The sequence below is a fragment of the Salvia splendens genome, chromosome 5 (genome assembly GCF_004379255.2).
Source record: "Salvia splendens isolate huo1 chromosome 5, SspV2, whole genome shotgun sequence".
NCBI classification, from domain to species: domain Eukaryota; kingdom Viridiplantae; phylum Streptophyta; class Magnoliopsida; order Lamiales; family Lamiaceae; genus Salvia; species Salvia splendens.
In genome coordinates, this window is record NC_056036.1 from 7,144,096 (window position 1) to 7,171,231 (window position 27,136).

The window sequence follows — 27,136 nt, forward strand, 5'->3', positions numbered from 1 at the left end:
GGTCAAGCTCTTGCAGCGGCGACGCAACTGCATCAAAGGCCATGTAGAACGGATTATCAACGGCGTGGTTGGTGTATGCCGGAAGGGCATAAGGCGGGTCTGGATCCGGTGGAAGCTGGTACGCTGGTAGAAGGAAGCACGCTCCTGCTGCCATGGGTGAGCCGCATCCAACCTCTTGTTTAATCTGATGCAGAAAGTCGTGATCCGGTCACACAAGGAAATGATATCCTCGTTGGTGTAACGAGCCATGAGTACGGAGATGAAAGCACCAATCGTTAAGGGATAATTTCCCTTAACAAGATTCCGGCGTCGCGATTGCGATCGGCGGAGGAATAAAAGGTAGTCTAGGTAGCCGCGGGAGTTTCGCCCGTCGATCAAACCAAGAACAATACCGAATTGAAATGAAACCGTAAAAATAAAATAGGATAATTGTATTTCTGATTCAATGGGAAGAATACAATGCCTGCTATTTATAAGACTACTCTGATTTAGAGAAAAAAAAATAAAGATCCTAATAATATATGAGAAATATATGCTAAATCAATACTAAACTAAATAATAGAGATATGAGAATATTCGTAGAGATATTCTCGTATCAAAGACAAAATATATTTGAAAGTAATAAACAATTACCAACAAACACCAACAAAATATAAAAGTATAAAAGTAAAAAGAGAAAGACACTAACCTATATTGCCACTCCTTCCTATACTGTAGTACTACAATACAATACTGCGAATTATGGAAATTCTATACAACACATGATTTAATAACTTTTTTTTTCTTCTGTATACCATCCTTTTGCAATACCTCTAATTTCATCAAATCTATAATTATTATATCTTGTGTTGCATAGAATAGCCGGTTAATAATATCAACCGATATAATTCAAAAAAAAAAGAAGAGCTATATCAAAAATATCAATCCAAAGAATTATGAAATCCGGCGCACTGATAGGCCGGCCTCGATAGCTGGTCTCCGGCGCTGACGGGGCACGCTGCCAGCCCCAACGGCGGCGCTACCATGCAATTATACGACACGCACACCGCCGCCGCGTCCGGCAGCGACGACCCCTCCTCCAACGGGAATCCCGTCAGGTAGTTATGCTGCAAGTAGAGCGTCTTCATGGTCCCCACCACCACGCTCTCCACGTACTCCGTCGCCACGCCGCCGCTCAGCCGGTTGTTGTTCAAGAAAAGCGTCTCCACCCCGGCCAGCGCCGCCCCCACCTCCCCGGACAAAAAGTTGTGGCTCAGGTCCACCGTCGACCCCTCCACCGCCGGCCAAGGCGGCGACGCCGGAATGCCGCCGGAGAGATTGTTCCGTTGGAGGAGGAGCGTCGCCACGCCAGGGCGGAGCAGCGAGCCCGGGACGGGCCCACTGAATTGGTTCATGCTCAAGTCCACGTAGGCGAGGTCGCTCAGCGGGTCCAGAGACCCACTGAGTGGCCCCCACAGGCGATTGCTCGCCGCCGACAGGTATCGGAGCGCCAGGGGCAAAGTCGCCGGAAGTTTGCCGGAGAGTAAGTTTCCGCTGAGGTCGAGGTGGATGAGATCCGACGGAAGGACGCCGGGAAATTCCCCGGAGAGGCGATTTCCGGCGAGGACGAGGATCTTGAGGTGGGGCGCCTCCGGGATTGGCGCAGGAACGGCGCCGGAGAGGCGGTTCCGGCTGAGGTCGAGGGTGTGGAGGTCCGGGAGGCGGAGGAGCTCCGGCGGGATGGGGCCGGTGAGGTGGTTGTTGGTGAGGGAGATGACCCTGAGGCGGCGGAGGGAGGCAAGGTCTGGCGGGATGGGGCCGGTGACAATGCTGGCGAAGAGGATGAGCTGGGTGAGGTGGGAGAGGCGGGAGATGGCGGGGGAGAGGGAGCCAGAGAGGCCGGGGGAGTCGGAGAGGCCGGTGCCGAGGGTGAGGATGGTGACGCGGGAGTCGGAGCAGGTGAGGCCGGCGAAGGAGGAGCAGGGATCGGAGGAGGAGAAGTCCCAGGTGGAGAAGAATGGGGCGGCGGAAGGGATGTCGGTGAGGGAGTTCTTGATTTGGCGGAGGGCGGCGAGGTCGGTGGGGTGGATTTGGGTGCTGCCTTCGTGGCACTGAGTGAAGAGGAGGAGGAGGAGGATTGGAAGCACCACCCAGTTTTTGGCCATATTGTTGAAATTCTAGAGATTGAATGGAGAGGGAGGGGGGCTTTAATATGCTTTAAAATGACAGTGAGGACTGAGGAGTGTGATTGCATTTGGTGATAGTGAGGGTGGCTTTGGATCTGACGTGGCATTGTTAATTTCGGCATCCAGTGTTACTGAATTTAATTAATTGGAGATTATTTTGTACCGTTGTTGGTAGACTATTCGACAATGCCAAGATATATGTCAAATGACAAATATTAGTATCTCAGAGCTTTGCATGTTAGGTAGGGGTGAAAGAGAGGAAAGTATACAATTCTGGGCCAATTTCAGGAGAGAGAGTGCGTGTAGTATTTTAGTATTAAATAAATTGGTTTGAAGCGTGTAAGAGATTTACAGAGTGGAATTTATCTGACACGGCACTTGGGAGTTAGCAGCAACAGCTAACTGGATTTTTACCATCAAGGGGTCGCAATCACATCTTGTTTTCACTACCAAACTATTGTTACCACCCATTCAAATCTTTTGCACTTTTTCTTCAACCAAATAAATTAATTTTACTAAATAGATCCAATCCTCCCTCCAATTTAGACATTAATTAATCACATAATCCCAAACTTTCACATCTCGTTTTCTAGTTTGCTTGAGGAATTGGAGAGAGCTGTCTAACTTGTGTGCATATTGCAGAGAAAACAATTTTTGCGTGTAATTTGACTAATATGTATTTTAATTGACTGTGTAGCCCACATTTTAATAAATGAGTATTTATTAAATAATTAAGGAAATAATTAGAGAGTAAAAAATCATAATTGACTGTCTAATTTGATCAAAATCAGGATTAGACCCGTTGACAGTTAAAAACTAATGGAGCAGTTAGTCTAGGACCAATTGTGATCCAATTTGAAATGTCCAGGATGCAACAATTCAAAAGATAAAGTTTATGACCAAAATGGTAAAATAGACATATGTTCAGGACCAAATTTTGGCATTTACTCTTTCATATTCAAGTATTCAACTTCTTTCGTATCCAAACAAATGACTACAAATATATTTATTTCGGACCAGATGAGTATTTTGATATCGTTGAAAAAAATACTTATGATTTTATACACTCAACACTTTTTAAATAGAATTCATTGGACAAGATAGCTCAGGTCTGTTGCGAAGGTATAATACTAGTAATTTAAACTTTTGAAATTCTAGTCAACACATTTAAGTTAATTTTGTTCATAATTTTACTGGTGTTCGTATACAAGATTTATGTATAGTATTGTACCTAAGCCCAATTCCATTTTTTGGCACTCGTCACGTAAATTAAAATCATTAATGAGTTTCGCATTTATATGTTTGTTTGGTCGATTAGCCTAAATCGAATTGAATAGATATTTCGATTAATCATTTTTCAAGCGACGACAATTACATGGAAGTGGTGAGAGAATGGAGGAAAGAATCTTGAGAAGCCAAAGCGTTATTTTGAATCCAAGTTTGCACGCACTACTCAAGAATCACGTGCTCCTCGCACGTGATTTCAAAGAATACTACAATGGGGAATATGAAATGAATGCGTGTGGTTAAGGCCATTCGCGACGCTGTCTCTTATCCGTCTCTTAATTATTCACGGGCCTCATTGTACTTTTCACTCCATCTATTAACTAAGAGACAGAACCTGCTATCCTCCATCTCTTATCCGTCTCTTAACCATCTCATCTCTTAACTATTCATTCAATTTCATTTTTATTTTTATTTCCAACAAATTCAATTAATAAAAACACACTTCATTAAAATAAAATAAAATTACAACTTAAAATTCTTTAAAAATAAAAAAAAAAACATAATTAAAAATCCTAAAAAAATAAAAAATACATAATTTAATTTTTTAATTTTTTTATTAAATTCGAATTTTTTTTAAAAAATGATTTATTGCGTCAGCGTGACGAAGCCCACTCGCGGGCCGGCGAATGAGCGTCAACTCACCATCCGTCTCTGTGGGACGGGCGTCTCGGCGGGATGGTGACGAGACGGGATGCTGCAACGCGTCCCGCATCCGTCTCGTCTCGGAGGGACGAGATAAGAGACACCCGGGAGATGCGTTGCGAGTGCTGTATTGATGCTGATATGAGAGGAAGCCAAGGAATGTGATCTCACGCAATCCGAAGCCGCATAAGACTACACATTTAGGGAGCTGGTCTTCCTTGAGGCATTTTCTCTGTTATCCGTCTGAATTTGTGCAGTTTCCCCCCCCCCCCCCCCCCCCCCGTGCTAGTAGACCGTTTTGGTTTATCAAAGCCTAGACGCTACATGTTACGTGTGGTTGAAGAATAGATGTGGTTGGAGATTCTGTTGTATGCGGTTAATGAGCGACCAGCTCACGTAGCGGTTATAACCGCGTCGGTTGAGAATGGGGAGAGGAGCTACGAGTCAGTCTACTCATACTTAAGCCGTGGAGAGCACTCATGCATGCATTAGAGAAACAACACATTCAGAAACAGAGAGAGCAAGAAATCAAGAAAGATAAAAGATATTGAGTCTTGTGTAGTTTTCACTTGAATTCATAGCTTCATTCTTAGTCTTGAGAGTTGTATAGCTAGTCGAGTTTCTAGCTTGAGTTTGTAACCCTGTTTCGATCTTGATCAATAACACAACCGGCTCAACTTCGTCCGTGGATGTAGACTTACGTCGAACCACGTAAATCTGTGTTTTCTTTACTTCTTTACGTCCTCACACTACATGAGTAGTATAACGAGTTTGTGAGGTCTAGCTAGAGGCTCTTGATCAAAATTGTAGAAAAGGGTGTAGACTCTAGAGAATACTAGTAGTATAACGGAACTCTATATTGGACATGATTGAATAGTCACAAACAACTAGACAATAATAATAAGCACAAGTGGCTCCGAATTTCAAGCTTTGCACCTCCAACTTCTTAACATTTTGTGCATCCCGTGATTGCTCAAATTCAAATGTGTGTGTATATATATGTATGCATAAATTTACCTATTTATGGCCCAATAAAATTATCTCAACCTCCGAAAGTATGTGAACTTGCAACAAAACGGACTCGACTCCACTTTACTTGATGGGGGAAATAAGTATTAACCAAGATGTTGGTGTCATTGTTTCACAATAATACAAAACAAATCTTATCCTTTGTCAATAAGTTGTAGGTCATTAGACACAAGTAATTGCCAAAATTAGCGTGGAATGTCACTCATATAATAAACTATTGGAGAAAAAGTGAGAGGATTTCTCTTGTTTCTTTCAATCTTATACAGATCAAAACAGCTATAGTACACTGCCATCAAAAGGGATGAAAATACAATAAAATCAAAGAATAACTTATCAACACTCCTAACTTATAAACTTCCCTGACAACCAACCTTCACCAGGACAAGTTATGGAACAAAAATAAGCTTCGTCATCATCGGGGAATGGAGGCTGGTCGTACCGTCAGAAACACAGATCCCTTCTTCTTCCATAAACAAAACAGTTATATCCACATTAAATTACCTATGTGAGAGCTTTTTTTTCTTGATATGCTGTCTCTACTCTATGTACATTGTTGGACATCAAGAACTGCCGGCCACCTCTGCGGCCCGTTGCCTCATCATTTCCATCACAGCAGCCCTTCGTCGAGAATCGGACTGCTGTTGCAACCTTCTCATATGCTCCTTCAAGTCCCTGCATCAGTAGGCGAGTGTGAGAATGTGGCTTTTATGATAATGTATGTGAATGAGAGATTAGCTCAGGCGAGAGCTTACTTGCATCGTGGCACACTGCATTCAGATTCTTTACATGCCCGAGCGTGAAGCTGAAGGAGATACCACATTTTCTTGCATAAAACACAGCCTCCTGAAGCACGTACCTTGCAGATCATACCGTGTCGGAAAAGTCCCTTCACCTTGCGACAGTTTGGATATTGGCAGTGTGGCGATCGGCATTGAGAGGCATGCACCAATAGATCAAGCATTTTCCTCAACTGCAAGTACAAACATTAAGAGTTACCTCTCGTAAACCATGATACGCATAAACCACCGTGTAAAAGAGAAGTATATTCACTTGGATTTTTGTGATTGTTCAAGCACTTTTGAATTCTAGTAGTGTATCTCACTTACGACGTTGTCATTGTTAGCATGCGTACCTGTGTCACTCTCAACTGCCGAGCCTCTTTGTTCTGTGCATCACGGTCATTAGATGGATGATTTGTTAATACGTGAGGATGATCGATTCCCCCATCCTTCGAGTAACACCCATCGCATACATCATAGTCGGGGCATGTCTCGCAGCGCCAACCTTGCCCGGTTTCAATATCAAGGTGACATACATTACATGTTGTCACGAAAGCTGGAGCAGTAGGATTGTGGAGGTGATAGAGGACCATCATCGAGGAATGCTTAGCTCGACGAAGGGTATCATACTGATAATGGTTTCCTTGACAAAGGCTAAGGAAAGCCTGTCTGGTGTCAAAAAATTCACTCTCCAGAATCTCATCTTTGTCTTTGGTATCATCGGGCACACCATTGATCTCAACCTGCCAATTCATGAATTTCTTACTCAAAACGCTATATACTAAGGCAAAATAAATAGAGCAACTGCAGAAGAGGAAACACCCTCCAGTTTAAGGATATGAACTTGCCGGATATAATGAATGCTTGTCCTTCAGATTGATAGGATGCCTCTCCCTGTCTTCACGTTTTCTCTCAGCATCATAGCACCTGAAGTGAAAAGGATATGTTCGATGAATAAGCAGCAGGATTAGTATCCCCTAAATTATCAGCAAGAAATCATTAATTTCTCCTTGGGAAAAGTGAGATGGAGGTGTAAAGCTCTCACCTGTCACAAAGCTGAAAATTCTTGCACTGTCTGCAAGACCAACTTTTACCCGAGAACATCAGAATGCAGCAATGTGAGCATGCATGTTGCAAGTGAACCATGATAAAGTCTTCCTTCATCGGAAGTATTGACTCGCCCAGCTATGGAAACGATGTAAGTAAATAAAGAAGAAATAGAAGCAGCAAGCAAGACTTTTACTTCAATAGATAACACTACAAAAATAACTATCCATAAAATATATAGATAATAAAATTTGGCAATAGCATATGCAGATCAAGAATGATGAAACAGAGGAATTTACTTTATGCATCAACATCAGATCCTTCGATGCATTGCCAGATAGATCTGTTTGGCCAGATGCTTTGAGAGCTCTTTTGGTAATGGTTTTCTTTAAAGGTCCCTTCTTATGCTGTTTTCTCCCATCCTCATCTTGTTGAAATTGGAAGATTATGTCCTCTGCAGCACCAGGCCAATAATCCCCATCGAAGTATGGCAACCTAGCAGCAGTTACCTTTGCTCTACATTCAGCAGTGGTGACAAAGAAATGATCGTACATATTAGTAAGTTCGACCACAATGTTTTCCTTTGCAGCTTTCCGCAACATTGCCAGATACCTTTAACCAAAAATACGATTCAAGGGTGTGTATTAGGCTATTAGCAGCAGACAACCCAAGACTACAGGTCTCCCCATAACCGTAAAACGTATTGAGCTTACCATTCCCGAAGTTTATCAGATTTTGGTGTCTTCTGAATTTCTGGATGGCAATACAAAATGTAGTCTTCTCCCTTTAACGGAGGGCAAGCCCAAATATAGCAGCTAGTGAAACCACGCTTCTTACAATAATCCAAGTATCCAATCTGAACAAAGAAGAATATATTATTGTTAACTGAATGCAAACCACAATTTTGCAGCCAATTCTGGTTGAAAAATGACAATATCCAGAAACTTGCCAGAATTTCATGGTACACATATGTCCGAAGAGCCTCTCCACTCACTGCCCTGACATCTGGCCTGAAATACTTAACAGAGTCCAAGTAAGAAAGGTAGACCCGGCGGTGATTGGGTTGTTGACACTCTGATCCAAATTCTTGAACATACATGCCAAACAGGCATACTTCAACACCTTCAATTTTTTGAAATAATAATACAACCTGGTACATAGAAATGAAAGTGTTAATAATTATAATGACACATGAATCTAATACCAGATAGATTATCCTTTTTTGCTACATGTAGATACTAAACTAATCTACGTGCATATATAAGGATTCTATTATACTCCGGTTACTAACTATACCATATGCCACCGCAAGATATATTAAGCGATACTATCAACCTGCTTAGTTTATGTATATCTTATTTGTCTCTCAATTAAAAATGACAGTGTTTTGTGTGTCTTTTCCTAATAGATTTGTGTATATATCACACCTTAGACTTATATGGGAATTCCGTTGGATAATTCTCGTCCTGGAAAATTTCAAGAAATCTTGGTTTAACTTCCAACTTCTTGTCCACTGATGACACCACTCTAACAACAAGTGATTCCGCTCCTGGGACCTGGCACAGTAATAAGAGCAAGCACACGAAAAATCTGGAATAAGTATGATATTTAGATTCAATTTGTCATATAGTTAATTTTCCACTGTAGGAAATTGTTAATCAGTAAGGCCTACTATTAAAATCTTCTGATTGGTAGTGTTTTCAAAGAGAGAAAAAGGAGGTTTAGGGTCACCTCATCATAACTTTTTCCTTGAGCCTTTGCTCTATCCTGCCTTTCTTGTTTCAGCTTTGTAAATAACCGCTGCTCCATGTGGTCACTCAAAATTGTTCTAGGCAAATCTTTTGCACCTAAAACAGCGCTCTGTGGTAATGGCATGCGTTCTCCTCTTTCGACTTCTTCCATATAACAATTTGGACAAGTATATTCAGCTTGTCCGCCATCATTTCTTCTACCATTGAATAACGCACAGATCTGATGCTGCCAAGCTTCGCACTTGTCACATTGAACCCACTGCATAGAGTACATTTTTAGTAACACTAGGAGAAATTTCTCATGGCCAAAACAGAACATGAGGTTGAACAGATATGACATACCCATTCTTCAGTTTCCTCATCATTTTTCTTTTTCTCCATCTTTGCCTTCGGAATAGTACTTCCATCAACCACAATTGTGTCCCCACGGGCCTCATTATAACATGGGATGCAAAAGAAATGCCGAGTTTCACCAGCTCCAATGGTATAATACATATGATTCCTTTTAATGCGGGCACCACAGGGTGTACAATAGATAGGGGGCGGTTCAAAGGAAAGCTTCTCAACTGCACACAACTGGCAAGAGTTTTCACTCATTGAATGCTCCATTGCCTGGTTCTTCTCTGCTTTTGCTTTGCTCTGTGTAACAAAAGGTGCGTCGTAGTTCAAGATAGTGATGAATATACATCAAGTGTCATAAGAATTAATGGCAAAAGGTACTGAGTTCAGCTAAAGACATCCACATATTTTGTAGAATCTATTTTTCAATGCCAAAATATTGGAAATTCAAATAATAGGCTGAATACAAACAGAAACAAAAGAAGAATCAGTTGTCGAACAACCACACAAATTAACGAAAATGATACTTCCACATGTAAATGATATTCGGGGCTTTATAAAGGAGTGCATCCATGTAGCATGTCTGCGGCAATCTTATTGATCAGAAAAGATGCAATCACAAGTTTGGTAAAGTAGACATGACAGAAGAGTACTTTACTGACCTGCCCAACCCAACGTCTAAGACCTGCAATATGCTGCCGGACTTGTTCAGGGGTGAATAACTCTGTCATCGACACTCCCTTAATTTTTGGCTTCCCAGACTTGGATGTACTCTCAGAAGGTAGTGGTGGATTTTCCATCTTAGCTAGTCCCATTTCCTTTTCATTCTTAACAACCTCGTGTGTACCATATCCAACAGGATTTTTCGATGAAATGGTATCTCCTTCAGGTTTTGGGGGCTTTCGGGTGTACTTATCATCCAAGTTATCCCTTTTCATTTCGATGTTCTTGGAATTCAACTGTCCAAGACTTCCAGGAATTTCCACTTTCACTTGACTACTTTCATGCTTCATAGGAATATGAGATACATCATACTGTTCAGGATGCTGTGCATCCTGAATGGGAGATTCATTTACAGCAAAAGGCGGTGCAACGGGAGTTTCTGTTTCAGGGACTACAGGCTGTGGGACTTGTTCAGTTTTCATGCGTTTAATGGAAGGTTTTAGATCATCAGGAGTTTCAGGCATCACAGGGCTTATCTTAGGCATTGACCTTCCAGCAGTTTCAGCAGTATCAAATGATTTACTGGAACCATTGATGGAGTCAGGCTCACGAGCAAATACCTTCATTTGCGCCTGTTGCACATAACTCTTCACAGGAACACAGACAGGACAGCTTGCATCACGACAGCGTCTATGATGATTGAGTAAAACTCTGGTAGCACAACAACGTGGATACGGACACTGAAATACATTGCAATGTTCCATATGTTTCAATAGCTTTTGAACTGTCAAGCAGTTAGACTCTTGGCATTTGCCTTCTGGAGCAGGACATCGCCGAGCATGTCGCATAAACAAGAGCCACCGCTGTTGGTTCTTGAACTGTCGTTCGCGATTAAGGTAATTAGATCGGCACGCACCATTGCTCTCGCTGGGAGGTTCTGCTGATCTAGAAGCATCAGATTGACCAATTATTGATTCTTCAGATGATAAATTATTTAATTGAGCTACATCTTGGCCTACTAATCTATGCTGGAATTCGTCTTGCACATTTTGATCCTGTGAGAGTCTTCCTGATACATGAGACACATCTTGAGAATTGGAATGCCATTGACCATGCAAGGACGCATCTGGTTGAATTCCACCAAAATCACTTCCTGAGTTGGAAAATTGTTGTGGATGAAAAAACTGTTGCATCTGATCAGAAGATTGACCGAGTGATGAGGTCACATCCGGTGTACCAGAATGATGGGACAGCATCTGCCCTCTAGATCGGTCTTCCATAGAGTTATGTTGGGACTGACTGTGTGTATCAGAGAAATGAAAGGGATCAGAGCCTTGTGATTGCATACCTTCACCACGATTCTCCGACCCATGCCCTGGCTTTGTCTCAGAAACCATATTTATCGATAGGTGAGATTGACTAAAAGGTTCATTCTTTACGGCAAACTGGTTTTGAGTTTGCCTTCGTTGGACCTGATTCTGGACAACTTGATGGCGCTGAAATTGATGAGACTGCTGTTGTAATTGTTGAGTAGGTTGTGCAAGATTTTCTCTAACTGAATACTGTGGCTGATTATTCGATTTCTCCGATTGATCAATTGGTTGAGATTTCACTGTTGTAGTCGCTTGTTGCAAGCGTACATGAGACTGACTATTAACCATTATAGGAGAGTTTTTTGGCACCGACTGCATGGATACAGCATTCAAGCTCTGGTTATTCATCATTGATCCAACTGATGAAAACAAGTTTCCCGACCCTGAGGCCTCAGAAGCACTAATTCCATATCCATCACCTATCACACAGAATACCTTGCAGTGAGAACAAAACTTAAGAGCTCAACAGAGATAAAGTTTCTTAGTAAACACTATTTTGTTATGTTTTTCACAACATATCACAGGCGCATACAAAAGGAAAAGTGTATCTAAAAGAAAGAGCACCATACCCTGCATTACTGGTCGCTGCTGTTGGTCAAAATTTTGATGCATGGGCTTATTGGAGTTTCCATACATTGTTCCTGATATTCCAGGACCATTCATCGTGGACATATTGTTACCCATCATGCCCAGCCCCTTATTTAAAGGACCATTTGATAATCCATAAGACTTCTGCTGTAGCGTAGATCTGATTTCACCACCCATGTGGCCTCCAATATTATGAAGGATACGACTGTTTTGGCCAATAGCACGCTGCTTTTGCTGCATAGACTGTGATAGCATAGATGATTCACCAGCTTGAAATGCACCAACGTTATTGGATGACTCCATATTCATGAACGACTGGTTATTAGCATTGTTATTCACTTCACTACTGTTGGAATTATTAAATCCAGGAGTAGGCATCATTTGGCTGGCCATCCTCTGAGAACCCATGGATGTCACCATGCTATTTCCCCCAGAATTGACAGAGAAAACAGAAGATGACTGTTGATATCCACCAGATAGAGCTCCTAAAACAAATAATGTGTGAGATAAGATAAGAGTGCATGAGCAAGTCAAAATTAATGCTATGGATCAGAATACAAAAGTACCATCAGATGAACCAAAAGCACCACCATGGACATGGCTGGAAGACCCATTTCCATGCATCATGTAGTTCCCAGAATTGGCACCGTTGGGTCCAATTGTGTTGGAGCTATTGTTAACCATAAGTGAGCTATCTACAGATTGGGTCCCATTTATGTTAGAACTTCCACTTTGTTGCAATCCTGGAGTTGGAATCATTGTACCAATAGAAGGAGACGAATTAGAATGAGAGAATTGTTGGTTGTGATTACTCATAGGCAGTCGCTTGATCAGAACATGGAGACGGCTTTCCAAAGTTGCTAGGTTCAAGTACTCTTCCTGACACAACCCACAGGAAAATGAATCTTAATTCTAGTAAATAAGGCTTAGATACACCTGAAAACACTTTCACACATGTTTTATCAAAAGGAAAAAAATGTTATCCATAAAAAAGCATTTTTTTTTCAAATTACAAGAAGAAATATATTGTCAGAACTCAGAAGAAATGATGCAGTATAAGCAGATGTCGTTAGAGAAGAATAACATGCAACACACCGTTGTTGTGGCACTCTTGAATAAAGCCTCTTCTAAACGTTTAACTAAATCAATCATTTTCTTCTGTGACACCTCATGAGACTGTTGACGTCGCTGCATAAGAAATTCCCATCTGCAACAGATAAAAGCATCAACTTTAGCACCTCCGTCAATTTAAAGCAGCATGTATATGGAGTGATATCTAGCGCTTAATTCATAAAAATCGAAGCTTTCCAACAACCTTGTCTTCCATGACAAGTTAGCACAGTGCACAAGTTAATCAGGCTAATCTTTCCTACAATGCCTTGTTTTGAGTAAGGCTAAGCCAGACATGTATCCGATTGCTCATTTATTGTCAATTATCAAGAGAAGGTGTTCTACTGCAACAAGAAATCATAAATTCAAGTAAATTTGAAAAGAGCAACCACCACTGTAAAAAATACTACTGGAATCAAATACTGCATTCTTAATAACACATTCCCAAGAAAGTTGCTTTGTATATTTCAATTTCTAACGAATCAAAAATCATAACATCTGACTTGGAAAAACCATAAACTAGTTCACTATAGCAGTCATAACAGTGAAGTATTCCACTGATGGATGGGTATAAGTAATGAAAATTCTTACATCTTTTCTTGCATATATCTGCGTGTTTTCACATATTCAGGACCCATATTCTGCATACTCCTATGCATACTTGGATTTTGCATCTGGTTAGGCATAGGATTTCCATTTTGCTGTGGTATCCCAGTCAGCATGGTACCAGCTTGGTTTGGTACCTGCCCCGCGAACTGCCCAGAATGGTGCGTTTGCAAATTCATACTTTATTTGGCTCAACAAATATGTAGTCAGAGTTCCATGTAGAAACAACTAAAAACTAGTTGGACAATTACAGCTATATAAAGTGAAACTTCCACCAATGCAAATAGGGACAACATAACCAAATGGTCCAAATCTGATCAGAGTTCCTGTAAAATGAAAAGAAAGGGCATCAAACTATAGACAAACAACCGAGAATTCAAGAAAATAAAACAAAGTTTAGCATGCACACATGATGCAATTGCAGTCCCATCTCTTCCAGGGAGTTATGTCCGGTTTCTTTAGAGTTTATAGCAACATCACAAACTTAATCTTTAACTCCTTAAGTTGCTATGCAACGTCCAATTCACATAACTAACTTCAAGGGCCACACTATTTATAACATCAAGTCATCAATTAGGAAAATTTCACTTCAAATAAAAGTTACGATGGGCATTAGACTACATGAAGTTATATAAACATCGCATAGGAGCAGTGGCTTTTCCCGCATATTTTGGCGGTGAAGCCTTTTTCAGAGAATGTGATCCATCTAGGTGGTGGCACAAGCCCCTAACTCGGATAACCCAATGCGATAAAAATTCAATCTTCCACTGATAAATACATGCTGGAAACAGTCTTAAGCATAACAAAAAGATTTAACAGGATTACTATCAATTGCTTGACCATAATCAAGCAATAACTAAATTAATTGCTGAGAATATCAAGTACTAGTTCAGAACCCTGATCACATACATAACATTAATCATAATTAAACTAAATTGGAGCATTCCAATCAAATTCACAGTCTCAAATCAATCGCAAACAGAGGATTAAGCTATACACAGCATCCATCAAGGCTATGATCAAATTTGGGGGAAATCAAATTCGAGCACTAAGTTTGATCGAAAACAATAGCAATGAACAGATGAATTCAACAAAGTGCTAAAAATCAACTCACCCAGTGCAAATCAATGACGGCGAACAACAATGCAATCGCGATAAGCAGGGGCTGAAACAAGCAATCAATTATGCAAACAAGAAATTTAAAAGCCAGCCGAAAATGGCGGCGCCGATGCTCGAACGACGTCGTTTGTTGACGCGGTGAAGAGCGATGATTCGTGGAAGAAAAGAATTGAATTAGGAGTTGGGTATTTTCGTTAATTGTTGGAGTCTAGTGAATTTTCCTTTTTTTGTTACATGTACTACGGTTTACAATCAGTTATGCCCAGAATTAAACATATATTGGGTCATTTTTTAGTTTTTACTCAATATGTCTCTTACTTTCAAAGACTCAAACTAACATAGTTTCCTTTTTTATGACTCGTATGTACATTTCAAAAATAAATTTTTTTTTTCTATTTTATTAGTATGCTCTACGTTGTTCTTTTTCAATATAACACATTAAATAATCCTCCATTGCATGAAATTTTATAGGAGCATTAATTATAGAGGCTTAATTTGAGCTATGTTATACTATAAATACTTGAATTAATAATTAATGAACAAAACTAAAACTTGACCTCGGGTCCTCGACACTAGTTTCACAAACTTGGTATGCATGGGTGAACTCAACTAGTTTAGATCGTGCATGAAAAAACATTCTAGATCTAGAGAACACATTTGGCTTAATTAGGCTTACATTGTTAAAAATGAGTGAAAATATCGTCATTATGTGAAATGAATGAACGGTATGAAACACATTCTAGATCTAGAAAACACTTAGTAGAAATCGGCTTACATTCTAAAGATGAATGAAAATCTCGTCATTGTGTGAGGTAAATGAATGAATATTGCAAGGAAGTAATAGTAGAACACATGGAGAAGTCGATAGTCACGTCGATTATTTAGAGAATAAAAATTGTAAGTTATTCAATTTATAAAATTCATGCACTCCTATAGTCCTATTAAGGTATATTTTCAATTCATATTAATTAATTGCATTGTTAACATGCTTTCAATGTTTATATACAAATTGACCGATCCAAATAGTGATTTTCAGAATTTCTAGAGTAGTGGCAAGTGGCAACTGTAACTCTTCCAAATAAACCCTGATTGTGAAATTGGCACCCAAATCTAAGTTCGTTATTGTTAACTTCAGAGTTTTAAGAGAAAAATAATACCCCGTCTCCTAAAAATTAAAATTTTCTCTTTTTTTTTTTCAGTGTCCTAAAAATAGAAACTTTCTATCTATAAATTTTTTTTAACCCTAATGAGATGAGACTCATTTTCCACTAACAAACTTTTTTTCTATCTATATCTTACTTTATCAATTTTGCATTAAAACTCGCGACGTTTCAAAAATTCCTATTTTTGAGAGATGGAGCGAGCACGTGATATTATGTGCTAATAATCTATATGTATATGTCTGCCACGACCACAACTCCCTAGTACTAGTGAGCGTAGCTATTCCGTGACTAAAAATAATCTCATAAACCATGGATTTAACATAAGTGAACAATTCAACTCAAGATAATGGTTTCGAAGGCGAACGGGTACATAGTCAAAAGAAAATCAGAGTATCGAGACTAAATTCATAAATTCCTAGAACATAGTTCTACTGCAGCAGAAGAGTCCAAGACAAAATAGTATGTATGAAGACATACTACTTTGGGATACCTAATTACTTATTAATAGTCATTTCCCAACACCTTCGTCTCTTCGTTCACGTTCAACCTGCACGTTAGAAAAGAAACATGCAGGGCTGAGTACTTGATATACTCAGTGGACATAGTGCCAAAAATAAGTTCATTTAAATTTGTCAATCACAGTTGAGTGAACACGAGGTTTTCATTTTAAAAGACCCGAGTTACTAAATTCCTTTCAATTCATAAAATTGATTGCGCAATCACATAACATAGATACCATATCTGAACGTATGTGAACCGGGAATGTGGCCACATTCCAAGACGGTCACTGGACCGGCCAACTCGAAAGCTAGCACACGATCTCCATATGTGTACACTAGTCCGAGTAGGGTTTGCAGCCCTATTGGGACCCGAATTCGATTTAACATGATTGGCATAGCCAAGCAGATAGGTAATCGTAAAAGCAAAACATGACATCACAAACATGTTTAGAAAAGATTCACATATTCATACTAAAATCACGTTTCGAAAAGAATGCCCACCTCCGAGCTTTTTTCCTTATAACAACTCTCGTGTTGGCCTCACTTGCCATTGAGTAATTTATCCTTTGAAAATAGCGTAACACGCTAATTAGTACTTTAACTATTTCTCTTGAGAAAATAATGCATGCAGCCTATTGGATAGCACCTATATCTTAGTCTCGGTTTATAGAATTTTTCTTAATCTTACCTCGAGCTTCACTGCTCTGCAGAATTTAATTTTTCTCTTTACTGAATCCGGAGAAATTCTATTTTCTCTAACACAATTACTTGTGCTCTCATTTAATAAAATATGGATTCTTGAAAAAAAATCCCTTCTAATTCTTTTCTTCAAATTTTCTTAAGAGTGCCCATGGCGTCGCGAGGCGACGCCGGTCGGCTTTCGCGTCCCCAAACTTACTATTCTTCATCCTTGGAAATTTAATAAATTATTCGGGACTTAACTAAGCTCCAAGCTAAAACGTTAAATAATTTCCAACTAGGCCAAAAGAATTTCAAATCCCAACAAAAAAATTCTGGATCCCAAACTAATTAATTTCTTGTCTCAACATCTCAACATATATTTAGTGAGTCCCTACCAGAATTAATCGGCCCTCTTAATGAAATGAGAGCACCCACTTTTATTATTTAGGCCCAATTCCTTTAATTAAACAAAAGGCCCCAACATATTAATTAAATATTGGAGTAGCCCAAATTAATGACCCATTTGTGCTCCTCTCCTCCACCGAGACCTCTTCCCCACTTCACATCGCTGTTTCCCAAAAATCGAATCCCTAATTTATGGAGGAACACGGCAGTTTCTCTTCTGCCTACTCCTATCTCTCCTCCCCTCGGCGAAATCGCCGCTCATCTGCGTCGCCGGATCCGCCTCTTCCGCATATCGGGTTCCACTTCCGTCGATCTCTCTCTCTCACTTTCAAGATTAGGAACCTCTAGATCGTAAGGAATCGGCGGAGCCCCTATCTCCACGCCGTTGCTGAACAGCCGCCCCGTGAAGAGCTAAGTTTCCCTTCTTCTCCAACTTAGCTTAATTTGTGGTTTAATTCGGTAGTAGCTATGTTGGGCAATTTGATCATGATGTTCTAAAGTTTTGATATTGGGGAAAAATTTAGCTCACTGGAATTAGCTCTTGGTAGGGAATTACTTGACATGTTTATACCGATATTTGGGCAGTAGCTATGGTAACTGATTAATCGTTGATCCCATCGCTATGATTTTCCTACGTGAGCATGCTGCCTATGATTCTAAGTTCTGGAATTGTTCATGTGGCTGTTCTATATGATGCAAGAGAGGGGTGCTATGGTTTACCTCACTTGGTGTTTCGTGTGACTTGTTGGCTGATCCTCTCTTGCTCCCTGCCGTTGCCTCTCCCTCGAAATTCCTTGGTGTTACTTATGGAGAGTAGGAACTTCCCTTGGTGCAAGAACTCTCTGCAGAAACTTTACTCACTCACTAACTCTCAAACTTGCTATTGTGGCTGTAAATTTCAAAGTGTGTGGGAGGATATCCATCGGTGGTGTTGAGGGGGGTTTTATAGGCGAGAGTGTGGTGTACTTGGGTGAAATAAATGGCTGATACTGCAGTTTGTCTTCATTTTGCAGCATATCCCTTTATTTGATCCACCTTGCAGCACTCTAATTTAAGGAACTTGGTGTTTTGCCTGAGCCCAAGTGCTAACATTTATGTGTCTTGTTTAGTTTTGCAGGTAGATACAGGTGAGGAGCTGGAGCGGTTGGGAGAGAGGGAAGAGATGCAGGGCTGACTTGCCCTTTTTGGCATGGTGCTTTGATCCTACCTTGTAAAGCTTTGTTGCTCTCATTCCTCCACTTAGGTAGCTGCTATGTACTTAGGTAATTTATTTGTTTTTGTCCTTGTTTTGCAGCTTGAGAGGAGGACACTACAGAGCTGACTTTGCCATCTTGGTCAGCCTCTAATTTCCTCTTTAATAAAGCCTTGTTTGCCTTAAACATTGCTCCAAAAGGATGTTCCTTGTCATTGAAACTCGTTTGTATCTTGCAGGTGGGGAAGGTGACTTGGCTGCCACATTGCTGTCCGAGACCTGGGTTCGTCGCCCTCTGCTCGACGGGCTGGCCGGACACGGGTCGTGGAGGAGTGCGATTTGGGCTTGGGGAAAAGAGGCCCGGGCTTAGGGAAAAGAGGCCCGGAGTGCAAGCATTACAAGGTTTAATTTCTTAAGCTTTTTGGCCCATTCATGAATGTTTTGTAATAGCATCCAATATTCTTTTTCTTCAATTCATAACCCACGCGTACGATGATCATGTAAGTTAATGTATTATTTGAGATGTATGCGAACACTTTAGTTCGGGAATGATATCTTCATTTTCTTCCTCAATGTTCATTATTAGATTGGTTTAGTTCGTTCGACTCTCACTTTAATTTTAATTTTAATTTTAATTTTCATTTTTTTTCGCGAACTAACAACATTAAGTATCAACAAAGGGGCAATGAGTTCCATTTAACTCAACGAAACAAGAAAGCGATAAATCTCTAGTTCGACATTAAAGATAACGAAAAAAAAGATAATAAAAGGGGCGGGTATTACAATGTCATACTAATACTTTCTTTAAAAAATTACTCACTCTGCACCCATTAAAAAGTCACACTTGTTGAATGATATGATATTTTAGGAGACATTGGAGTATATTTTAATAAAGAAATAAAATGTAATTGAATGGATTAATGATGAGAGATTAAGATAATTAGAGTATATATAGATAGACTAACAATTTTCGACAAGGATACACGTGAAATTAATGGACTTTGGGTCAACCTTTACTAGTTCGTATTCTTATTGAGTTGATATGTTAGGAATATGTTAAACAAAGACTAATATTTTTTTTATTCTATAGGTTTGTGTAAATCAGGTTTAAATAGCGTGAATCATATTTTTATCATGTAATATTCGGTTCTAATCATGCAAATCATGTTTTTATCGTAAAATTATTAGTATATTTTAATCACATAAATCATGTTGGGGTTTTTAGAACGTCGTCTCAACCCATATTACATTGTACCGTTAACGGATTCGTGCCGTGTACCACAGGTCCAGGTTTGAAGTTAGTAGGTCGGGTTCGTGTTTTCGTTGAGAGTTTCCTTAATAGGTCAAGTGCAGATTAGATTTTACTGAGTTGAGTCGTTATCATGTTGACTCGATAACGATCCAACCTACACAATTTATCACCGTGTATTTGTTAAAGATATTTATTTATTAATCCACTAAAATGAAAGTGTGACATTTGTGGCTAAAAAAAAGGTGAAACATAAGTTAATGTTTGATGATTAAGTTTATATTTTTGGATGACTATGAATTCACAAGTACAATTAAAGCCTGAGAAAAATCCAAAGTCCGTTACTATATAATGGCGTGCGCGAATGAAATGTGAAAATGATCACCGGCGATAGAAAATTCAGCGCTTGCTCAATCGACTGCTCAATTCCCTTTTCCCAAAACCCTGAATTTTCAAAATAAAAATCCCATAATCAAGGATCCAAGGAATCCCACAATCAGGAATTCAATCGAGCAGTTGGTTGACTACCAAGTATGAGGAAGAGAGAGAGAGAGAATCCCTGCGGGATTTGCGGGCACTACCACAAGTACGAGGAGGGCGAGGTCTGCGGCATCTGCGGCCACCGCATCCCCGCCACCGTCGAGAAATCCGTTGTCCACGTCAGCGCCTTCGCCTCCCAGATCCTGCCGGACTTCCTATATTTAGGTAGCTTCGACAATGCTGCCCGCTGCGAGCTTCTCAAGTCACAGGGCATCTCCTGTATTCTTAATGTGAGATCATTTTTACTCGATCATCACTTTTCATTCTTTCAATTTCATCTTTATCCATACTTGATTTGATCCTATTGTTGTTACTTGTTAGTAGTTCACCAATTCAATTGGATGTATGTATGTATAAAGCTAATTGTTTTGGTTGAATTAGGAATTTTTGAACTTAGTGATTTTGTTTTGATCTTGTTGACTGTGTGCTGAAAATCAGTGATGTGGTTTTGATTTCGAATTTTCGTGGTTGGAATCTTGAGCAAGTGTTTTTGTTGTTGTTTACTTGTGTACAAATGGTATATATGTGTGATGCTTATAATGAAGTTGGGATTGAGGGTTTTACTCACTAGAGTAGAGTGGAAGTTTGGCTCTGAGGTTATTGTACATTGTGATCCATAACTTGTATACTTGTGATATTGTCATATTGATTGACAAGTGGAATATACTACCTCCAAATGGTCAGATATGTTTAGACAAAGCATATAACTGCCTATGAGCTTCTAAAGTCGAATTTTGAAATGTGGCAGTCTAGGATGCGTAATTACTCTATAAACTACTTTCCCTTCTTATTTTGGATTGGTTTATAATACCAAATGGAGTGGAGTTGGCATGATGATTATGCCTGTTCTTTTCTATAAAAGTGAGGGTTATTTTTTTTACCAATATGGTACCACTGTGACAGGTAACCATTATGTAGTTTTTCATTACTTTTCCATTTACAGCCATCGAAGGGAGCTCTGTCTCTTTCTTTCTAGTTGCTTGAATTCGATAATTTCAATTGAACTAGTAGTTTCAATATGCTCAACTTCTGGTGGACATGTTCTGTGTGATGTTCAATCATTCGTTGAAAAGGATCTTTTCATTCTTTTTGAAGATTTTATTTTCTGTGGTGCAGGCTGTCCCTTCTTGTCAGAATTTGTACAAGAATTCTTTTACTTATCACCGTCTACAGTATGATCAGAAACTTCCATTTGATGATGCGATTCAGTTTCTGGGTATGTTTACTGACTTTACTACTTATATGGATGAAAGTAATGGTTCTTCTTAAAGGGGAACATACGAAGTCGGACTATATCAATCTTAGGATGCTAATTATGGCTTATATCAAGAGGTAGATAATGCATATGGGGAGTTCGACTCGTATGTAATATAAGCTGAAGTTTGATGAGATCCCAGATTATACTGACATAAATTATATTGAGTCTTATTACGAATTTTCATGTTCTACAATCTTGTTTGTTCCTGAAGCAAAATATGTCTTTCGGTTTCTTGTCCTTCGCATTGCCATCGTTCTTCACTTCTTGTTTGATCCATATGATTTAAACTCTTGAAGCTATAAACTTTTCAAAATTCATTTCTACCTTCAAATATCTGCCAATGCTTCGTAGCATTTGCATACACTCTGTAATTTGATTGAGCTATCACTCCGACATGTTTATGCAGAGCAATGCGAAAAACAGAGGGCCCGGGTTCTCGTGCACTGCATGTCTGGTAAAAGCAGGTGAACTTATAATTTCTGTATCAAGGTTATTTCACTTTAATGTCCTCTTGCATATATCGACTGCTTTGGCATTGAATACTATTCTGAGTGCCAGATCATAGTTTAGATTCCTATCAATGCGACATATAGTAATATATTCTACAGGTCTCCCGCCATAGTAATGGCTTTCTTGATGAAAAGCAAGGGCTGGAAACTCGTACAGAGCTATCAATGGGTGAAAGAACACCGGCCTTCAGTTGAACTAAATCCAGGTACGGTTACACTCTGCCTTGATGAGCTTGTATTAGCTTCAATCATCTCTAATATATCAAAAAGTTTATCAAAGTCAAAGATTAACATAGAAGAAATGGATAAGTAGCGTCACATTTCTTCAAGAAATCTGGGATCTTACATTTATAATATATATATGATCTTGGCTTATGCAACTATATCTCATCTAACACGTCCCTGTTCCTATCAATATCAGCGGTCCACCAACAATTACAGGAATTCGAGCAGATAATATTCGGTTCGATAGAAAATAGTGGTGTGGGCATGCCTAATCTGTCTTTTCTAAGCTTTGGCTTCTCAAGGCCAAATGACACACCACTAGCTCTAGCAGCGGCGCCAGTTTTCACCAACACTAGTAGCAGTGCTTCTATCTTCAACCGTCTCTCACTCGACGTGCCCCCTCAAGAATTCACCTTCGGGGCTGGCCCGACTCCGCATAACTCCGGTCTCAACATCAGCGCCAATATCCCTGCTGTCAACGACTTTTCCATGGATGGTTCTTGATTGGTGGGGTTCCAATCATATGCTGCTAGTGAGAAGTAGGGTTTTTCGGGATGCTAAGTGATGATGCTCAGCATCTATAGCCTTTGATGAATTGATTGAATGTTACCACACTTGTCTCTTGTGAAAATATATAAAGATGAGAATTTCTTGGTGTTGAATTTGATTAGTTTCTTTTTGTTTTAGTTAAGAAAAAAAGTTGCTGTATAAACTCATAAAATGGCCTTGTCAGTTGTCACAGTTACGGCTGATCAGAGTAAAATCATGAGACAAGATAATAGTGAGAAGCAACGATAGAATTTGTCTAGGTTGAAAGTAGTCATACGGGCGAGAGTGGTTATTGTTGAGATATATGTTGTCATGGAGAGGAAAATGAATGCTAAGAAAGCAACCTATTCCTCTAAGCAAAACAACACAGAGAATAAAAAGAAGTTGAATATCAAGATGAATATCTACACAAATAAATAGCGATCATATCTTACAAATACAACTCCTTGCTTCCCCACCTATACAAAATATACATATTGAGGAGAGAACATGATCCATCCTCAACTCAAACTATCTACCATATTTTAGCAAGATATGAACATGACCGTTTCAATTAATAGTGGTTCAAAATTGTAGCTAGCAAACTAATTTCCACGAATGGGTTGTTGCACCCCATGAGAAGAAACTTGTAAGTTACTTAGCCTTCGGCTTCCACCACGGCATTGGTGGTCGGCATTGCAACCCTTCGTGTTAGGGTTAGCCGGGATCGGTTTCTCGTCCAACGCCCTCTCCTTGTAAGTATCTTGCACCATTGGTTTACCCTGCGCCTCCGCCGTCGACCACAAGAGGCCGCACACCACAAGGGCAAATGCCAAGCTCACCACCATCATCTTTGCCATGACTAACTACTTTTTTTTTTTGGAAATAGTAAAAATAATACCTTTATTTGATTTCTTAGCCCTAGGTTTGTAGGTTAAATGCTGTTTATATACTGCATATGCTTCTAAATTTGGATGTTTCGTTTTTTGTGGGGATTATTACTAGCTAGTTGTTCTATGGAAACGAATTTCATGGACATCCTTGTTTCCCTCACATAAAACATGAGAAATTAATGAATGAATGACTTGATGAAATTGATGGCTATTTGATCGTTTTAGCACTTTTATTGATTTTGAAGAATTTTTATAATTTTGGAATGCAATAAACTACTATCTACGTACGTAGTTTTAGTGGCACTAACTATTGTTTTTATCGTCAAAATATAAAAGGTGGGTAGTTACGAATCTTGAATTCAAATAATGATATTTTGATTCTACTTAAAACTGTTCATATTAATATGCAATAATCACTTTTAACATAAGAAACAGTGTCACCAAGATAGCCATCATTTTCGCCATTCGTGCTATTTAGATTTTTTTTAATATTTAATGTAGATACATATAGTGGACGTTTTTTCTACAATTGTTTCTTGATTTTATATTGAAAAAAAAACTGATCAATTGAAAATTCTAATTAAGGAGAATATTTATTACCGAATATAGGGTAGCAGTTTTAATTACATTGGCATGGTGTGATTCACAATATTATATTTCCATGTAGTAGAACATTTATGAATTATGAATTGGCCAAATTAAAATTTTGAACAATGAAATGTTACATGTGTTCCAAACTTTTTATACATATATTAGCTTGTTTTCAATTGTAAGACTGTTTATTTTCTTCCATTTTTAGGCTTTGTGCCAGAATTTTTGGCTTTAATTTTCAATCAAATTTGGGGAAGGTTCTGACTTTTTCTTTGCTTTAAAATGAATAATTACTGAAACTTCGACGGACTATATATTGTGGACTCTAAGGATGAAAATCGTATATGTTGAACCGCTATTATGTTGACCTTTTAACTACCCGATCTAATACCAAGTTCGATCACAAACTGTTAAAGAAATCCTTAACCCGAACACGGACCCGACTTAATATATTCAAATTCAAACACGACTTGCAAACAATTTGAATATGTGGTGATCACATAGATTATTTATATCAACATGACATGACATGATAACAACACAATAATGATATGAACCGACATAACATGACAACCTGATCTAACGACACAAAACGCTTCACGTGCTGTAGAAGAGATATGACTTGACAAAGGCTTGGTGGTCGTGGCACACGATAAGAATTGCCACTAATTAAGGCATTACAAATCCATTAATTAAATTGTGTAAAAAAATTTCAATCATATTTCTATTATGTGATAATATATCAATATTGATTAAATTGGTGCAAACCATCTCGATCTGGTTCGATTTAAGTAGTGTTACCTCAAATACCAAATCCATTATTCAGAGACTTTTTTATAGTTCACTCTTCTGAAAAATATATTTGGCGATAGATTTGTATAATGTCCTATTATTTGAATATAGTTTGTAATATATTAATATAATCTATATGTGCTGTAAATATTATGAGAAATACAGAATTTTATTATTCTCTACATATGTAGTTGAAGCTTGAAGAGGCTATAAAATTTCTTAATCTACGTACGGTTACTAAATCTACGTCGTCTTAGTGGTACTAACTTCTACTCCTATTGTTTTTGAATTTTGATTGTGGTTGTAGTAATTGCCAAAAGTTGAAATTTGTACTAACTACAAATCATGATACTTATACGTGTATACTATCTGAGGCAATTAACTCTATAATAATATCAAATGTAAACACACAATTTATCTTCAAGGGTCAACTACACAAATACTATGTAACAAACTATATATTATTATCTACTTAGTATAATTATTATTACATCATGAACTAACCTTTGAGATCTAAGATTGATTATTAGTACTATTTACTTGTTGTTCAATGGTAGTAGCTAATTTCATGGCCATCCTTTTTTCACTCACATCAAAAACCAGAAATTAACGATAATTTGATGATTATAAATCTATCTATATATACATACATTAATGTACGTAGGGGTGAATAGTGTCCCTCCACTCCTTAGTATATGACATATATCAAGATTCTACTTGTTTGGTTTACAAAATAAATTAATTAGGAGTATAACCTCGTGTTATTTCTTCGGGCCAGAGAGGCCCGCATTCTTTTCTATGGTGTATATTGTTATGGTAATTAAACCACCCATGAAGATGAATTTATTTATCTGCACTAAAAATTAAAAGAAGATAATTTAGTTTGATTACCTAATTACCCTGCAATGAATTGGTTACTAATTACACTTTGACCATGTTTGGTTGCCAGGATTCTGTCTGAGAAAGTAATCTGATTCCTTAAATTTTAAATTCCTTTTTTTGTTTCGGTTTTTAATCAAACTGAGAAAGTAATCAAATCCTGAAACAAGGAAAGTTAGTACAACTTTCCAGGATTCTGAATCCTAACTTTTCTTAGGTATTCTTTTTCCCAGTTTTAGGATTCTTACATATTTAATGCAATATAGTATAGTTTTATTATTATTATTATTATTATTATTATTATTATTATTATTATTATTATTATTATTATTTATTACAATAATTTAAAAATAATTTAAAAGTATAAATCATGCCTAATTTCAGGATAATAAATAACTATAATTCAAATTATCATAATTATAACTATATTATTAATATTTATATTTAATTTTTATAATCATAATAATAATAATTTATTAAATAATTAAAAATAATTATAATTATATAATAATTATTACTTTATAAATTAGTAATTAACAATAAAATTGTAGTAAAATTTTAAATTAAAAAATTTATTCAATTAAAAATTTAGTAAATATAATAATAATCTTATTTATTATTATATTATTATATATTATGATGTATAATCCATATTTAAACTATCCATCGTAATAATAAATATAATAATATAATTATTATCATTTGTAATTAAAAATTTATTAAATAATATGTATTATTATTTTTTATAAATAAAAAATGATAAGTATATTTTTAGTTTAGTGTTTAAATCAAATATAAACTTTAAAATCTTGATATTTTCCAAACACGGGAAAGTAAAGTTATTAGGAATCATATTCCCGGGATTCATTTTCCCAGGAATCATTTTCCTTGCCAACTTTACTTTCCTGCCAACCAAACATGGCATTTGTATATTTAATCTAATATACCAAATGGGAGTACTAACTAATGATAATTTAGCCATCTAAAAATAAATATTTTAACATGATTTTTAATTATTCAAGTAATCCTATTAACTATATACTAAATGAACTTTAATTTGCTAGGTCTAAGATTAAGGAAAGTCAGATTTTCGCATCATAGGGGAAAAAGTGGCGATTCACATCTAGTCGGTCAACTTATTCTTGGAAAATCCAAAATTTTAGGCATGAGATCAATCATCAACTTATTCAATATCACGATGAAACTATCCCACCTCCATTTTAATCTCAAACT

General features: G+C 38.0%; 3 protein-coding genes and 1 long non-coding RNA gene across 5 annotated transcripts; 2 read left to right on the plus strand and 2 right to left on the minus strand.

Moving 5' to 3' along the window:
- Positions 1–610: 610 nt before the first annotated feature.
- Positions 611–2,259, minus strand: LOC121803141 (LRR receptor-like serine/threonine-protein kinase RGI5). Its single transcript, XM_042202842.1, has one exon. It carries the CDS (start codon positions 2,142–2,144, stop codon positions 921–923), a length of 1,224 nt encoding a protein of 407 aa, XP_042058776.1. The 5' UTR covers positions 2,145–2,259; the 3' UTR covers positions 611–920.
- A 3,040-nt stretch (positions 2,260–5,299) lies between these two features.
- LOC121804472 (histone acetyltransferase HAC1-like) lies at positions 5,300–14,726 on the minus strand. The gene is made up of 17 exons (XM_042204026.1): positions 14,494–14,726; positions 13,365–13,705; positions 12,759–12,870; positions 12,230–12,542; positions 11,645–12,148; positions 9,702–11,494; positions 9,043–9,339; positions 8,681–8,959; positions 8,377–8,505; positions 7,899–8,099; positions 7,663–7,805; positions 7,249–7,561; positions 6,948–7,087; positions 6,751–6,829; positions 6,256–6,645; positions 5,876–6,093; positions 5,300–5,795 (listed from the first exon to the last, which is right to left on the minus strand). Exons 2-17 carry the CDS (start codon positions 13,556–13,558, stop codon positions 5,684–5,686), a joined length of 5,217 nt encoding a protein of 1,738 aa, XP_042059960.1. The 5' UTR covers positions 13,559–13,705; positions 14,494–14,726; the 3' UTR covers positions 5,300–5,683.
- Positions 14,727–17,359: 2,633 nt separating this feature from the next.
- Positions 17,360–19,012, plus strand: LOC121805043. Of its 2 annotated transcripts, none has more exons than XR_006051246.1 (3): positions 17,360–18,457; positions 18,542–18,581; positions 18,679–19,012. It is a non-coding gene; the product is annotated as an uncharacterized LOC121805043 (long non-coding RNA). The 2 variants fall into 2 exon arrangements; XR_006051247.1 differs by having other exon boundaries at positions 17,360–18,439.
- Positions 19,013–20,002: 990 nt separating this feature from the next.
- Positions 20,003–22,882, plus strand: LOC121805747 (protein-tyrosine-phosphatase IBR5-like). The gene is made up of 5 exons (XM_042205730.1): positions 20,003–20,458; positions 21,345–21,444; positions 21,893–21,950; positions 22,095–22,201; positions 22,417–22,882. Exons 1-5 carry the CDS (start codon positions 20,222–20,224, stop codon positions 22,722–22,724), a joined length of 810 nt encoding a protein of 269 aa, XP_042061664.1. The 5' UTR covers positions 20,003–20,221; the 3' UTR covers positions 22,725–22,882.
- Positions 22,883–27,136: the final 4,254 nt, after the last annotated feature.

Bases quoted from the DNA above. Each gene is read 5' to 3' on its own strand.
- LOC121803141 (XM_042202842.1), bottom strand. From the start codon at position 2,144: ATGGCCAAAAACTGGGTGGTGCTTCCAATCCTCCTCCTCCTCCTCTTC.
- LOC121804472 (XM_042204026.1), bottom strand. From the start codon at position 13,558: ATGAATTTGCAAACGCACCATTCTGGGCAGTTCGCGGGGCAGGTACCA. The intron at 8,960-9,042 runs GTATGTCATATC...TACTCTATGCAG, and splicing joins ATGAGGAAACTGAAGAATGG to TGGGTTCAATGTGACAAGTG. The intron at 7,806-7,898 runs GCAAGTTTCTGG...TTCTTTGTTCAG, and splicing joins ATGTGTACCATGAAATTCTG to ATTGGATACTTGGATTATTG.
- LOC121805747 (XM_042205730.1), top strand. From the start codon at position 20,222: ATGAGGAAGAGAGAGAGAGAGAATCCCTGCGGGATTTGCGGGCACTAC. The intron at 20,459-21,344 runs GTGAGATCATTT...TCTGTGGTGCAG, and splicing joins GCATCTCCTGTATTCTTAAT to GCTGTCCCTTCTTGTCAGAA. The intron at 22,202-22,416 runs GTACGGTTACAC...TATCAATATCAG, and splicing joins TTCAGTTGAACTAAATCCAG to CGGTCCACCAACAATTACAG.